Raw genomic sequence first — 17,289 nt, 5'->3', positions numbered from 1 at the left:
AGTCTTTTGAAATTGGTATAAAAAATAATAAAGACCCGTTATTACAGCTTCAAAACACAAGAAAAGCTGTAGAAAATCACATAATAAAAGAGCTATCAGCAATGAAAGGTGTTAAGTTCATTGAAACGCTCAAGGTGAAATTCACTAAAATGTCTGGGGATAGTGTAATATATAAAACCGCTTATTTCAACAGTAAAGCACAGACCATAATTAATAATCTGGAAATCGTTGAATCACTACAAGCATCTAAACAACAGATATTAAATTTCGTAGCTCAATGGATATCTGAAGGCTCAGGATGGACTATTGAATCAGTTGATGGTCATTATATAAATTTAGTTAAATATGAACCAATGAAAGGCGAATCTTATATTCAGCTACCACCAGAACTTAGAAACAGTGCTAAAGGATTAATAAACATGAAAAATGAAGATAATGAATGCTTTCGGTGGTGTCATATCAGATACATAAATCCTCAAGATAAATATCCTCAACGAATTAAAAAATCTGATAAGGCATACATCGAGAGATTAGATTACTCTAAAATTGAATTTCCAGTAACAATAAAACAGTACAATAAAATTGAGAAGCAAAATGAGATTAATATTAATGTTTTCGGTTATGAAAACAAACAACCATATCCCATCTATATATCAAAAGAAAAGTATGACAATCAGATGAATTTATTATTGATAACTGAAAATGAAAACAAGCATTATGTTCTAATAAAAGATTTTAATAAATTCATGTATAACCAAACTAAACACAAAGAGAGGAAGCACTTCTGTATGCACTGTTTACAATGCTTCAGTTCTGAAAAAGTATTAAATAATCACAAAGATAATTGTATTCAAATAAATGGAGTACAAGCAGTAAAAATGCCTGATAAGGATAACAACATACTAAAATTCAACAACTTCCATAAACAGCAACAAGTGCCATTTGTCATTTATGCCGATTTTGAAGCTATAACAGAAAAGATATCCGGCTGTAAGCAAAATAATGATAAATCATATACTGAAGCCTATCAAAAGCATACTGACTGTGGATATGGTTATAAGGTTGTTTGTTGCTATAATGATAAATATTCCAAACCGATACAAATATATAGAGGAGAAAAAGCTGTTTACAAATTCATGGAAAAGATGCTAGAAGAAGTTAAATATTGTAAAAATACAATGAAAAAATACTTCAAGAAACCATTAAAGATGACTAAAGATGATGAAAATGAATTTCAAAAAGCAGAAGCATGTCATATCTGTGATATAAAATACATAGATGAAGATATTCGGGTTAGAGACCATTGTCATATTACTAGCAAATACAGAGGGAGCGCTCATACAGAATGCAATCTGAAATTAAGAATAGAACCCGATAAAATAAAAATTCCAGTAATTTTTCACAACTTAAGAGGTTATGACAGCCATTTCATAATGCAAGAGATAGGAAAAATTGTAAAAAATCATACATACAAAAATAAAAAGGGAGAAATTAAAGAAATGAATATCAATGCTATACCAAATAATATAGAAAAATATATGGCCTTCATGCTCGGTAATCATTTAACCTTTCTAGATAGTTTTCAGTTTATGAGTTCAAGTCTTGAGAAGCTGGTTAGTAATCTACCTAAGGAATCCCTAAAATATACTTCTGAAATATTCGAGAGTAAGCAACTCAATCTGATGTCAAGAAAAGGAATATATCCGTATGACTATATGGATAGCTTTGACAAATTTAATGAAAAACTACCCAAAAAAGAAGACTTTTACAGTATATTAAATGATGAGCATATATCAGATGATGACTATAAGCATGCTAAAAATGTGTGGAAAACGTTTAAGATTAAAAATATGGGTGAGTACCATGATTTATATTTAAAATCAGATGTCTTATTATTAGCAGATGTGTTTGAAAGCTTTAGAAAAACATGCCTAGAATACTATAAACTTGATCCATGTCATTACTTCACAAGCCCAGGTTTATCGTGGGATGCTATGCTTAAAATGACTGATATCAAATTAGAGCTAATGACTGACGTTGATATGTACCAATTCATCGAAAAAGGAATGAGAGGAGGTATATCGTATATAGCTCATCGATATGGGAAAGCTAATAACAAATATATGAAAAAATATGATGAGAAGGCGCCCTCAAAGTATATCATGTATCTTGATGCTAATAATTTATACGGTTATGCTATGAGTCAATATCTACCAACTGGATGCTTTAGATGGTTAACACAAAAACAAATTGATGAAACAAACTTGGCCAAGTATAAAGAAGACAGTAAAAAAGGCTTGATACTGGAGGTTGATCTTGAATATCCCAAGGAGTTGCATAATCATCATAATGACTACCCATTGGGTGCAGAAAAAGTTAAGGTGACTAAAGATATGCTTTCGGATTATTGCAAAAACATTGCTAAAAAATACAATATATCATCAGGTTTAGTACATAAACTGATGCCTACATTAAACAATAAAGAAAAATATGTATTACATTACAGGAATCTTCAGTTGTATTTAGATCTAGGATTAAAGCTCACAAAAGTCTATCGAGTGTTAGAATTTAATCAATCCCCATGGTTGAAGCAATATATCGATTACAATACTGAAAAACGTAAAAATTCTAAAAACGCTTTTGAAAAAGACTTTTTTAAATTGATGAATAATTCAGTATACGGCAAAACCATGGAGAATTTGAGGAAGCGAGTCGACGTTAGGTTAGTGACTAATAAAAATAAATTATTAAAGTTAGCTTCAAAACCAACATATGTCAGTAGCAAAATATTTAATGAAAACTTAGTAGCTGTCCATAAAATCAAAGAAACATTAACCCTCAATCGACCTTCATATGTAGGAATGGCTATATTAGATTTAAGCAAAACACTAATGTATGATTTCCATTATAACTACATAAAAAAGAAGTATGTAAACAAAGCCAAACTACTATTTACAGATACAGACAGTTTAACTTATGAAATTCAGGCTGAAGATGTATATAAAGACTTTTTTAATGATAAAGAGAAATTCGATAACAGTGACTACCCTGAAAAATCACCATTCTTTGATAAAACAAACAAGAAAGTCATTGGTAAATTCAAAGATGAAGCTTCTTTTATTCCTATTTTAGAATTTATCGGTCTGCGATCAAAAATGTATTCTTATATTAAAGACAATCTACAAGTAGGAAAGACTGCCAAAGGAATCAAGAAATCCGTTATCAAAAAAGATATCACACATGAAAACTACAAAGAGACCTTATTCAATAAAACACAGATGCATCATACTATGAAAACCATCAGAAGTCAAGGCCATCAACTTGGAAGCTATGAGATTGATAAAATATCACTGAGCTGTTTTGATGATAAACGGTATATACTTGATGATGGCTTAACAAGTTATGCTTACGGGCATTATAATATAAAGCAATAATTTTCATTATGATTTCTAGTATAAGAGATTTTTAAACGCACCTTGATTTCAAAATTTTAAAAAGAGTATAAGAGATTTTTTTATTTTGATTAAAGGGTTTAGCAAGGGTTGGTTTTTAAGGCTTGGTATTTTCATTTTGGTTTTCAAACTTGATTCCATTTTGGTTTTCAGTTTGGCTTCGAGGTTTGGTTTCATTTTTGATTCTATTTTTGATTTCATTTTTGATTCCAGTGCTGTGCAGTAGTATAGGAGTTGGGGATGTAAGAGATTATAAAAATTTTTATGATCTCGTACCCCCAACTCCTATACTACTCATCTAGGCCCGCATTTTCTAACCTGTGGTTAACACTAGTATATCGGTTCTCTCATAACGAACAGCCTTCTCCAACAAAATACTTATAGACCGGAGTCAACGGCGGCGAATTTGCCACAGATGTTGAGGCCATAGCCGCGACACCGTCGGAGTGCAAACTAGTTAAACGCTTGAGCTTTGAATAACACCTTCCATTGGCGTTGCGGTATAAATATTCGCTGAAAGACGCCCAGAACCGATAGGACACTGCAAATGTCACGATTAAACTTTCGATCGCGGTTTACATGTTCGACTTTCGCCGCACCAGGCCTGGTCATTCGCCACGCGGCTGTCGCGTACGTGACATGTCTGGTTTTCAAACAATAGATCGACAGCTATAGAGAACAATGGATATTTGAAATGTTTGATGATAGATTAGTGACAGATGAGACGGCTTCAGTGTGTAAAATCACAGCGTGACATAGCGAAATCATTCTTGCAACTCGAGTCTTCGTTCCTTTCTGCGCAGGGAACGAAGACCCTGGCTACGAGGATGTAGCGACTGTAATATAAGCTAAATCCCACTCAATTCATGTAGCAACTGGCTTCTCCGTGAGATTTATGATCACGTAATGGATTTCAAATATATCCTAGTGATCTTGTTTAGTTGCGTGTCAGCCCTCGCTTCTACATCAGGTGGGTAAATCCTTACTGCTTGGGCAATACGGGGAGGTCAAACTCCGACCGGTCAGGCTAGTATCAGCAGATGATATTTTTACACTCAGCTGATTCTAGCTGTTTGAGAATGGTATGAATCGTTATTTTATCGTCGTGAAGTCGAGTTCGTTTATAACGTATCCAGATGAAATAATTTTGAGCCATAAATTGTTTTGCTTTTACGAAATTGGCAAAGAATAATTGATACAAAATATGTTTAGATAAACTGTACAAGTCAGTCTGGACTCTCGTGGTCACGATCTTGATAACAGTATGATGCTCTATTTCCGGACACTTTTTACACTGACCGAAATATCTTACCTCAAAACAACACTTACGAGCTGAAACTTACCCACAATGTAGCTTTCACTGCTGGTAAGTAGGTCGTAAAGTATTATCTTCTAAATCCTTTTTGGCTTCTTTGTAATCACGGAAAGAATTGGTCAAATTCGGTGCCCTATTTCCGGACCGATTGTTACGAGGAAAATATTCCCTTTTTCTCGGAAATATTATTCCCGATCATGGAAAAATATAAGTAATTAGGGCTAAATAAAGAGTTGTTCTTTTGGAAAATTATCTTTCAAGCAAAATTGAAACATTTTTCTTTCAATTTTAGCGAGATAATCATCCGTGCATTTGACATAAACAATGTTTCGGCCACGTACTGAAGTATGCCAAGGAAGATAAATCAATACCAAAATAGGTATAAAAGTTTAAATAGAGGACAGACAGTTACAAAAATGCTTGTTTTTCAAAACCTATTCCATAAAATTCTTTTCAAATAGGTAAACAAGTTTGCTGTGGGTATGCGTCCGGAATTAGGCACACCTCACCAAAAATGAAACTAAACTCTTCGGAATAAAAAGCGAAAACCGAAAATGTATTATATATTGAAAAACCTAGTCCTTTTACCTTTACTTTGCAATTGATATATTATAAATAAAATCTATCGAGCACTTTGTGAGAGCGTTAGCAGAGCGCTTTATTGAAAAGATGAACCTTGACGCACTGTAAAAATCTTATTTAAAGACATTAAAGGGTAGCAAAGGGAATGTCGCGATCCCGTTTCACGTACAAATTTTAACCAAATCCACTCGTCACGTAAGCTTAAAATAGCAGAATTCACGAATAACGTGTCTTTTCTAGCTATTTTCACGCGTCACGGTATAAATTTTGCCCTATTTTCAAGCGTCGCGGACCAATTGTTGGCCTTTTTACGTGTCGTGCATAAACCCTTTGGTACTTTAATTTATCTACCTCCAGCAAATCTTGATTTTTTCCGTCTAAACGGAGCGCAGCTCAGCCAAGAAAAAAGCAAACGAAAGCAGACTAATCGCTTAATCTTCTGAACGTTTTGTTAAAGTAAACTTTGCTGATGACGATTTACGAAAATTGTAAAGTCGAAGTCTCCGGAAATTGGGGTGTCCGGGAAATAGGGCAACATACTGTATAATTATCGCTTTGTTCCTAATTTGGATGTTCGATTGTTCCAATATCCAAAATTGACCTTTATTGAACCGTGTGTATGTCTGAGCGTGCTTGTAAATGTTTAGAATATTCGTTGTCAGAGTCGGTTCAAGATTCAAGTAGCGGCGAGATTTAAACAAACATTCAAGAGCGCGCGTGCTATAGAGACGCTGTAAACCTTTTGCTAATTTGTAACAATTAATCATTAATCGTTTACTATCATCCATTTTTTCGACTTTTTTTGCTTGTTTACAAGCAAAAAAGTAGAATAGCGTTTACATGGGCTCAAATCTGAACCGGAAGGGATCGCATTTTTGTTAACTCTCAAGGGAATACTTTCCGCTGTGGGTGATCAAAGCGCGTGACTTGTAAAGTGTCACTCTATAGTTGTGCTTCAGCACTTCCGTTCTTGTAGTAAAAACGTGACTTGTCAAATTTACAAACATTATATAAGGATCAAAAACGTGAGTAGCCCAAATCTTACGTCACATAACCAATTAAGAATGTAAGCGGTTCAGCGCAATTTTTACTAGTACAAGTCTTTAGGCGCTAATATTAATTTAACCTAAAACGATAAACAACGCAAATTTGTACTCGTACAAGTCTTTCACACACTAAAACGTTGCTAATAGTTAACCAAAGGGAACTCATTTCGTGACAATTGATTATTTCTGCTGAGTTGCACAATTTAGAATTGCACTATTACTAAAAATAGATTTCGCTGCATGATACCCCTCGCGTGAGTCGGACAACAATTTTAGTTTCGGCAGAGGCTTTGTATGGAGGGACGCATTCTTGACAAAAAAAAAGGGCGAAAAAGGCACAATTTGAGGCCGAGATTCTCGAAAGGCTCGAAAAATGATAGATTCCAAACATTTTTGCTTTAGTAAGTGAAAAACAGATTGAAGGTATCCAAAAAATGGCCCAAAATTGAATTTATTAGTCGAAGATCAGGCAATGACACCTTGATTCCCACTGCAACATTATTCAGGCTGCCGAGAAATTTAAGCGGCGGATAGCGAATTACTATCGAATTATATAATTGCGAAGGATAGCACTTGTATGTTCGCTTCATTTAGGCCCCGGAAAGATCGTCGGTTGCAAGAAATTCAGAATTCTTCCCGAATTTGACGGCACTGATCGCCGGCCATCCGTTCTCAGTCGACACATGATAGATAGAGGGCGAAAATATTATGCTATTCAAACGCCTTTCTAATGGAATTGACGGCAGGGTTTGATTTAAAAATTTAAATTTATCCCCATTACTATTACAGACTGCAGCTACTGCTGCCGAACTCGATCAGTCTATATTAAATACGCGACAATTGTGTAACGAAATTGACCTCTATAAATATTCGGGTCAGGCAAGGAGACCGATCGGACGAGCGTTTCTTTGTGTAATTTTGTGGTGGCATAAATCTGAGGTTAGCTCTGTTGTGTTGCAAAATGTGCCACTAAGAACAGTGTAAACGTTTTGCATTTCTCATAAAAATAAATGTTTTCTTTCAGCAAATCCCGGCAGCAAATCGGGCCTTTATAATCCATTCAATAACTGAAAGTAAAACATTTTACACATTTATTGAATAATCACTCTGTTTGACAAACCTTTTGTTTCAAACCACGGTTTAAGCTTTCTACGTTGCACAGGTAAGGCTTTCTCTCGAATTCCGAGCCAATCTGGCCATGGTTTTGTGCCTGGGTTTTGTGAAACAATCGCCAAATATGCCTCCGAAGTGCCCGCCAACCATATCATTGTTCTTACAGAGAGCGGTTTGTTTGTCCGAATTTTATCTGACTCACACCGGGGGTCAAATTCTGTGACGTCATTAGTGCGCTTCGCTAATTGCAACATCATTAAATGTGTTAAGTGATATTTACAAGTGTTTCTGTAGTAGGCCTTTCTCGATTATGCTAGCATTTTTTCCGGCATTTTTTGGGAAAACGAGCATTTTTTTTCGTTTTTTCTTGAAAAAGAATTGCTAGCATTTTCTGTCATTTTTCATGACTGTGATGTACTATTTCAAAAACGAGTGCGAGTGTTTCATCACGATTTCCAAACACGAGAAAACAGATGAAAGCACGAGGCCGCTTCGGCCGAGTGCTTTCATCTGTTTTCGAGTGTTTGGAAATCGTGATGAAACACGATGCACGAGTTTTTGAAATGACTTCTCTAAAGAAACAATACAAAATTATGCAGTGTCGTATTTTTTCCCATTTTTCTTTAAAATGCCTTGTATGTGTGATTTGTTGTATTCAGTCGGCATTCATTGTATTTGTGAGCTTTTGTTTTTAATTATCCAATAGTTTCGCGTTGCACCAAATTTGTATTCTAAAAGCGTTGTGAACTTGAAGGGATTTACATATTGTTTTTGCCATGGCCGAAGGAAGGTTTCGCTCCCCGAAAACAATCGAGGAAGAAGAACTTTGCGTAGAGAGAGCAGTACCGAAGTCTACCAGATATAAAAATAAGTGGGCAATAGGGATTTTTGAGGATTGGCAACGAGTGCGAAGTGTCAATGTTCCAATACTCGAGGTTGGTGGAGTTTTTAAAGAGTATGAATTGCACAAAGTTTAGCCGCTTACACTAGGCTAGCTAGTAAGTGCGACAATTAGTGTCGATTCCAGCAGTGAGTCTGTGTCACGGAAGGTAGAAAAAGTTTCTCAGAATGTGGATATGGATACTATGCCAGTCTGTTTTGGCGACTTTAAGAAATGTACTGTAAACTTTAATTTCAAATGACTTAGGCTTGTCAGTTTGTAATTTGAAATGTTTTTCCTGGTCATTGTTTATTAAAAATTAATGATTCATGTAAAGCTGTGTTTGAGTAATATATGAATATGCAGATTAAGAACAATTTTTTCACTAGTGATGAAAACGTGATGAAACACTAGTGATGACAACGTGATGAAACACTAGTGATTTTCAACTGGTGTTTCATTGAGTTTCCAACTCATCCACCTGACCCGAATGGGGCGCTCTGGTTGGCTTATAACGTCATGAATTATTAATGAGTTTGAGAACCATATTTCAGAACTCAGAAGGATAAATAATCCTAAAGTTTCACAATTTTGACTACTTAATTTGATTGTTTTCTGTCTGTTTCGACTGTTTGTGCGTTGTGTTACTTGTTTACTTGTGTTGTGTTACTTGCGTGTGTTTTTTTAATTTTTTAATGTTTTTTTAATTTTTTTTTTATAAACAAACAATTATTAAGTATCACCTGTTGTTGACTGATATGAGCATATAATGTAAGAGTTTGTACGTTTTGTTTGAAATAAAACAGAGCATTCTTTGGAATTCAAGTGGCATTTTTTAAAGAAATCAGGCATTATTTTAGCATTTTTTTGGCTTCATGCGAGAATTTCTAGGAGCATTAAATGCCAGTTTTACTAGCATAATCGAGAAAGGCCTATTCTGTAGCCTGTTGTGAAATTACTTCCAGTGGAAGCAGTAAACCCCCGGCGGGGGGGGGGGGGGTGCTCCCATAAATTTCGGATAGGGGTGTGCCCCTAAGGTTCTTAAACCCTTACCCTATTCAAGGATAAAGAAAGCGAAAATTGATACCCTTTTTAAGGGTCCAAACCGAGAAATGACACCCTATTCAAGGGAAGAAGACGCGTTCCGTGATGACCCAAATAACGGCTAACCGCGCACGGCCAAACACAAATCTTTATAAAATCGTTTTACTAATACTTGAACGGGAAGTTCAGTTTTAAGATACCTTTTTTTGTTTATCTGGGCATTTATTAAAGCTGATAGAATATAGCTACCCTATCTAAGGATCACACCAGGAACAAAATGCCAAAAGGAGCAAAAATGATACGCTATTAAAGGACCGAGAACCTCAAAAATCATACCCTATCGGGCGGCACATACCTATATAGCCCATATATGGGAGTACCCTCCCCCCCCCCCCCCCGGGCAGTAAACGCTAAACGTTTCTTCTGTTCTGAAGTTAATGCATCGCCATTAGAAAAATAAACAGCAACGGTTTTACTGGAAATGTAGTCGTTAGAAATGGCATGTGTAGCCGTAAGGTAAAGAATAACGCGAGGAGAAGCGGCTTTTGGTAATATTCAAACAAAAATGTACTTCTCAATGTGGGGTTAAGATTGCGTGACGAGACAAAAGGTAACTCTGTGGTGCGTAACCTAACGTGCGATCAGGCGTTATTTTTCTCGCTCAACGGAAAAATGAGCCTTCCCTGAGCCTTCCCTCCGCCTTTTTAACCAAGCCAAAGTATATGAATCGCAAAGCACCCAGCCGTCGCGACTGACAAATACAGCATTTCCTCCGCGAAAATAAAAAAAATGCTTGAACCGAAAGACGTTTGAATTCTTCCATGATATGTTCGAACAACAATGCCCAGCATAAACCTTTTACTTATACTAACTTCATGCAAAAAAAGTCGATATCTCGAAGAGACCTTTGATTATTTTTATTTTGGTTCTCAATTTGTAGTAACATTTTGTTTATAACCATCCCAGGCTTGGAAAGAAATAGTTTGCCTTCTACGTCAAACAGTAGAGTTTGTGTGAAATGTCGTAATGCGTTGAGACATGAAAATTTTAATCAAAACAATTGTCTATTTTTACCTCTTATTATTGACATAACTGGTGTTAAATGTATCACTTAAATATTTTTTATTCAATTGGCTATCCCTCTAAAATTGTATCTTATCTTTAATCGTACAATATAATTAACTTTGAATGCGTTATAAAGTTAAAAATATTTATAATCTCGATTAAAGTTTTGATGTCGTGTCTTTGGAAGTTCTTTCAGAAAACAAACTAACCGGAAAAACAACAAGGCGGTAATAAAGGAAAACACGGCATCATGTATTCATTGATTCGGTGAACACGTATAACTAGTGGTATCCATAGGTTAGAAAGTGCGGGCCTAGATGCACTTAAAGAGCCTCGTGTTTAAGATGTGGGCAAGAAGGTTCTAGGACGAGAGTGCGTAATTTGAGATTGCAAAATACATTCATGACAAGGTTTTTGGGAAGTTTGCCATAGATTGTCATAACTGTAGTAGTTGAGATATATTTGTGTTTCTGGTGTGTGAGGAGTAAGTCTCATAATTGTTTGCATGTGAGAACACTACAACCGATTTATTTAAAAGTACCAAGTTGTGAAAATGAGCATAACAAAGATAACCTTACTCAAGCGTATAGTACACTTTTCCAGCATTTTATACTTACAAAACATTCTTCCGTTTAAATCGTTCGTTGTGGAAGGAAAAAATCATCAACTTGCTGTTTGAACAACGCGTACACATTTCGGATCCTTTTGCATTGTAACCGTTTATGAAGGAAGAACAAATAACTCAATTCATTTTCACCGCAATTATTTCAACAGGTCACGAAAATTTCTCAGGCATTGTTGATAAATCACTAAACAAAAGACGATCATTCCGAGTAACGCGTCACGCAACGACTGCATGATTTTATGGTTTTTTACTGTCGCGAATCAGAGTTTGCTTTTTGATTGACAGCTTAGCGAAGTGTAATCGAGCACGCGGTGTGAATTGATATGTGATTTTCTTCGGTCCGAAGGGGGGAACTCGCTATGTTGTCAGTGTTGGGCCCGCAATCGAAGAATCGGGTTATGAGAATAAAGAAAACTTACAGATGGCAATAAGTAGAAATCAACGCCTCGACCAACGGCGCGAAGGATCATGGGCTCTGGAGACGAGAATGTTTGGATCCATGGGTTGCATGGTTGTGTTCCGCAATGAAGCCATTTTTTTACTCCATCTGCTCACTTCCTTATTGATGATTGAAGACTTTTGACGCCGTCTGCTGACTTCCTTATTGATGATTTTACTCCCTCTACTCACTTCCTTAATGATGATTGGAGACTTTTGACTCCGAGTAAGGACCTTGGAATAAATTAAAATCTAGGTTAACATTGACTTCCTTTTTTTAAGCGACGGTGAACAACTGTTCTGCTGTACCGTTCAATATGACGCTGGTGTCCTGTGGCCACAACGCCACAAGAGATGAATGCCTGGGTTGGGGATGCTGTTGGAATTCATCTTCTTCCGTAAATGCTACACGGTGTTATGGCATAGCAAATAATCAGTCCGTCAGCAACTCAACACACACAACAAATGTTCCCATGACAACCGAAAAGACCACAAGTACCAGCGAATCTCTTTTGACCACAGCTGGGTAAGGTTTGCGTTAAGTGTGCACCGTGTGTAAGGGTGTGGATCGTGATGTAGGAGAAACGTTGTTTTTGACAAACCAAATAACGGCTACGAAAATTCAGCAGAAACAGCTTGCTAAAAGAATTCAGTCGGTTTAAAAATCACCAGTTTGGCAAATACAGTGTAAATCCTCTCTGAATAACCCTAGAGTTTCTGATTTCTTTTTTCCGTTCAATGAAAAGCACCACAATTAAAAAGAAAAAAAATGTCCCTTCAGTTCACTGCTTTCAGATAAACGTATAACTTACTGATAATACGCAAACAGCAACTGTATTTTGCTCAAAATCGACAGTTATCGGGTTTAACAGTTGAACCTCTTTAATACGAACACCAAAAAGAACAATTAAGAGTGCCCGTATTATGGAGGTGTTCGTATAACAGAGGTAGAGTTTAATGAATTTTGGTCTGTTTCGGACCAATTGAACTTTCCGTAATAGAGGTGTCTGCATTATAGAATTGTCCGAAATGAGAGGTTCGACTGTAGTCGGCACGAACGCATAGCGGATTGTGCCGATCAAGACATTACAACTGAGCTGTTTCTGGGATACTTATGTTCATATAAAATCCAAAAGCTCGACTAGTCAATGCCCAATTCCATCTATAAGACACGCCTTAAGGGAATCATGGTAGTTCAAGTCCGCCTTGCCAAGTTAATGACATGTTTGTTGAATAAACTACCATGATTTCTTGCAGGTGTGTCTCATAGAGGGCATTGGGCACTCTTTGAGATGATATTCCGTTGTGCTTGTCACTCTATTAAACTTTGAACTTTTGTTAATCCATTTCTAGTCCGGAGAGCACGTGCCAGGTGTATCGTGGTCAGGTGTGTGACACGTGGTTGAACGTCACTATGTTGGACTACCGCTGGAAACCGAGGTTTATTGACAACAGATTTGGAATGAATGGAACGGAAGGAGCGATTATGGAGTTCATGTACGCCATCAACCGAATAGACGGTCAGGAAATGTGTAAGAGAATCTTAAAGGCTCTTCTCTGCGAGTACTTTCTTCCGCCGTGTAACGAAAACGATGAGCGGTACAGTTATTGTAGAGAAGATTGCGAAGCTGTTTTTCATAAGTGCAACTCGGCCATGCGAGAAATGCTGGGAGCTGCAAAGTACATTCTTGAAAAACTAGCATTGGAGTTCGCTCACGTTGGAGTGCCTAACTGTACTAAACTGCGTTATTCTGCTGACTACGAAGCTGAGAATACCACCTGTGTTCATTTTGGACTCTTTAGTAAGTGTGCATTTTTACACGACGTACTGACGTCATCAATTAATACTTTGTTAAACAGTTGACGTCCAACAGGTCTTTTCAAAACAGGTCCAAATATGTAAGAGAGAAAAAAGAACACGCCTTAATTGCAGTAGATTGGAATGAATTCACACTAAGGTCCAAATTTTGAGCTATGTGTACCTACTTTGGAATTTGCAATATTTTTCGTACTTGTAAACTACTGCAGTGAAACATTTTGCGCAGGTGTGAATATTATAGCAATTCTACTGCAGTAACAAAACTCGTAGGTATCTTTGAAACGTTGTTTACTTAATCACATCTTGAGGAAAGAAGCTTCAAATGAAAACACGTATCACTGAGGATTTGTAAATAAGAGAAAAAAACCTATTTAATATTAACTCTATAAAGCCACACATTGTAACCTTGCTCCCAATGTTTGGCTTCATAGCTCAGTTGGTAGAGCGTCACACTTGTAACGCGGGGAGTCATGGGTTCAAATCCCGTGAAGCCAAAATTGCAGTTGCTTAAATTGCATTTCATAACTGCAACGATAACCTTTTCATTTCATTTCACTTCCGCAGTTCACATATATGATTTCACATATTCACCATATACTGGTAGGCGATCAAAGGGTTTCGAGAGAGGGCGCAAACGATTTTTGAAGCAATTTTTTCTTTTCTTCTGTAAGTAATGTACATCAGACAGTAATATACATGTGTTGCTGGTTTTGTTTTCACGTAGACTTTACCACAGCGGAACCAACGGTTTACGATGAAGACTCTGAATCTAGAATCAACTCTACAGCAATTATTCTGAGCATCATAGGCGTATTTATCCTATTCTGCATTGGTATCGTCGTCCGTTTTCACAGAAGGTGTGTTTCAGGTATGTCTCCCATCCTCCTCCTCCTCCTCCTCCTCTTCTCCTTCTACCCCTCTTCATTATCATCATCATAGTCCTCGTCATCGTTATCAACATCGTCATCGTTACGGTCATCGTCATCGTCATCATCATAAACTTTAACCCTTTTTAGACCGGGGGGGGGGGGGGGTTGAGGCCCGCGTTACATGGGTCACAGAAGGTCCAAAAAAGCCCGGTCTGAGATAAGATAAGATAACTTTATTTATACACGGTTTCCCCATCAGTCAATTAAGTTACTGGACTATCTAACTAACTACAAAAAATTAATAACAACAAATTCAAAATAACAAAAGAAAAGTCTGCTTTTCATGGAGGTCGTGTCTAAAATTTACTTAAAATTTAAATATTACTTTAAACTGTGCCGACTTAGTTTAGATTTGAAATCGGCCAGTAAAGATGCTTGTCTTAGGTCTACAGGTAAGTTGTTCCACAACTGAGCTCCGCTGTACGAAAAACTTTTCTTGAGAAAATCAGTTCGAGGTTGTAGAAGAACTAATTTGTTTTCGGTATTCTTAAACGATAAGCACTAACATCGTCACGATATACGAATCTTGATCTCAGATAATCAGGAGTCATACCACGTAATGTTTTATACATTAGGATAGACTTCTGTTCCAATCTTTGATAATAGAGTCTTCGCCACCCCAGTGTCCGGAACAAATCATCCAAATTACTATCATAGCTTGCAGACATTAGGGTACGAGCTGCGCGGTTTTGAAGCCTTTACAGTTTTTCAGAAAAGCCCTTGTTACAGCTTCCCCACACTACGTTGCAATAATCAAATTGTGGTTGAATAAGGCTATTATAAACTTTAATTAAAATATTAAATGGAGTGAGATGCCGAATTCGTTTAATTGCACCAATGGCACAAGCTATCTTCTTAGAAATGTTTTCAATATGACACTCCCAGTTTATATTTTGATCAACATAAACTCCGAGGGATTTAGCGGAGGTTACTTGTTCTATTGTGTTCTCATTTATAGTAAGAGAGGGACTTTCCGTAAATTGTGATAACTTCTGCCTTGATGCAATAAGCATAAACTCAGTTTTCGTCATATTTAGAGTAAGCTTGTTAGCAGACAGCCATTCGTACACATTTGTCAGGTCGTGATTAAGGCGATAATTTATATGCTAAATGTCAGTGCTAGCAAGTGTTAGGCTAGTATCATCTGCGTACATTCTGGATTCCGAATATGTCAGACAGTGTGGTAAGTCATTAATATATATCAAAAAAAGAGGTCCCAAAATTGTTCCCTGGCGAACACCACATCTTAGACATTTCGGAGTTGACTTACAAGAATTAATATGACAAATCTGTGTTCGATTATCTAAATAAGAAGCAAACCATTGATGACTGGTCCAACAAATCCCACAGTATTGCAGTTTTCGCAACAAAATATCGTGATCTACTGTATCAAATGCCTTTTTGAGATCTAAAAAGACTACGACATTAACAAGACCACGGTCTATATCCAAGGTCCAGCTATCTGTAGCTTCGATAAGTGCGGTGAGCGTGGAATGCAGAGACCGAAAACCAGATTGATGGCACGAGAGAAAGTTGTTTTTTGTTAAATAATGATAAAGTTGATCGTAGATTATCCGTTCAAAGACTTTGGCCTCAACTGGAATTACTGATATTGGCCGATAATTCGTCGGATCAGAACGCTTCCCAGAATTTTTATACAATGGAGTGACTCTGGCAGATTTCTACTCATCGGGAAAGATACCCGTCATTAGGGATTGATTAAATATATGAGTGAGAGATTCCGCCAGTAAATCAGGACATTCCCTTAGAAGTTTCGCTGAAATATTATCTAATCCTGTTTCCTTTGACCTACAAAGCTTTGATTTGTAGTGCGAAAACACGTGTAGGTGTTGTTTTTTTCAAAAACAAAATTTTTATCAGTTGCGGTAAGAAATCCGTCGAAGGATTTATCAACTTCTGTTAAGTCTCTACTAAGGCTTGGCCCAACTTCTGTGAAAAAGGAGTTTAGCATTTCTGCTATATCTGTTTGATCTTCAGAATTTACCCCACTATATTCCATCTCATTAATAACAGTTTTATTGGATTTTCGTGAGGTCAGTTCATTGATTGTTTTCCATGTTTTCCTTTGATCCCCACAACAATTATTGTTGAAGGCATTTTCATAATACGCTTTTTTAGCGCTGTTAATTTCCCAATTCACTTGATTTTTAAGGGTTAGTGTTAACCCTCGGACGTCCTAGATGGGGAGGTTTTTCCCAAATTTTGAACAGAGGATTTACTCTATATAACTGAAACTTTCATTAGCTATTCATTCATCTCTTGTGAATGAAAATGTGTCAGTGATTGTTGACGTTGCCGTGATTTTTGACGATATGATTACAAGCAGGTCTGACCAAAAATCGACATTTTTTACATTTTTCTTTTCTTTTTTATTTTTTTTATAACTGGATTTTTCGATTTATTCAATTATTACATTCGATGAGCATTCTTAATTGATTTTGTATCAATTATTTGCTTGCACTCACGTGACTTTCGGATTACGTGTGACTTCCGTCCGCCATGATGGTGTTCCAAATACCAATATGGCGGACGGATGCCAGTCACAAACACAAGTGTTCAGTCGAGTTTTTTCCAGTTTCGCGTCCTCAAAATGCCTATATGCCTGATCGTGGGTTGTTCTAGAAAAACTGGTCGAGATAAGGGAATACGATTGTATCGATCACAACTGAGTTGTGACGAATCAGGGCCAGAAGTTGAAGAGCTCAGCATTGAGCGAAGGCGAAGATGGATCTCAGCAATAAGCCGCGATGACCTCACAGAAAAAAATCTTAAGTAACGATAGGGTTTGTGATCAGCATTTTCATTCTGGAGCCGCAGCTTCTTCGTGGGACCGAAAGACCGAATTTAACATAGAACGGCAAATGTACAAATGTCACGAACGTAGGAGTCGTGTAGGACCATCACCTTTATATAATTTATTTACTAAAGAAAACCAAAAACCGCCGGGCAACTGATGAGAT

General features: G+C 36.8%; 1 protein-coding gene across 2 annotated transcripts in view; it reads left to right on the top strand.

Moving 5' to 3' along the window:
* The first annotated feature begins 4,255 nt into the window (after positions 1-4,255).
* The window catches only part of LOC144663565 (uncharacterized), a 108,718-nt gene continuing 95,684 nt past the window's right edge, over positions 4,256-17,289 (top strand). For both annotated transcript variants that reach the window (XR_013572625.1, XM_078524560.1), the window contains exons 1-4: positions 4,256-4,422; positions 11,843-12,086; positions 12,914-13,368; positions 14,104-14,247. Coding sequence is in view for 1 of the 2 variants with exons in the window: in XM_078524560.1 (XP_078380686.1) it covers positions 4,359-4,422; positions 11,843-12,086; positions 12,914-13,368; positions 14,104-14,247 (907 nt within the window). In the remaining variant the exon portion in view is untranslated. The remainder of the gene's footprint in view (positions 4,423-11,842; positions 12,087-12,913; positions 13,369-14,103; positions 14,248-17,289) is intronic.

The sequence above is a fragment of the Oculina patagonica genome, chromosome 8, assembly GCF_052425735.1.
Source record: "Oculina patagonica isolate OP01 chromosome 8, crgOcupat, whole genome shotgun sequence".
Lineage (NCBI taxonomy): Eukaryota > Metazoa > Cnidaria > Anthozoa > Scleractinia > Oculinidae > Oculina > Oculina patagonica.
The sequence above is the reverse complement of the archived record's forward strand: the minus strand, read 5'-3'. Positions and strand labels throughout refer to the sequence as shown.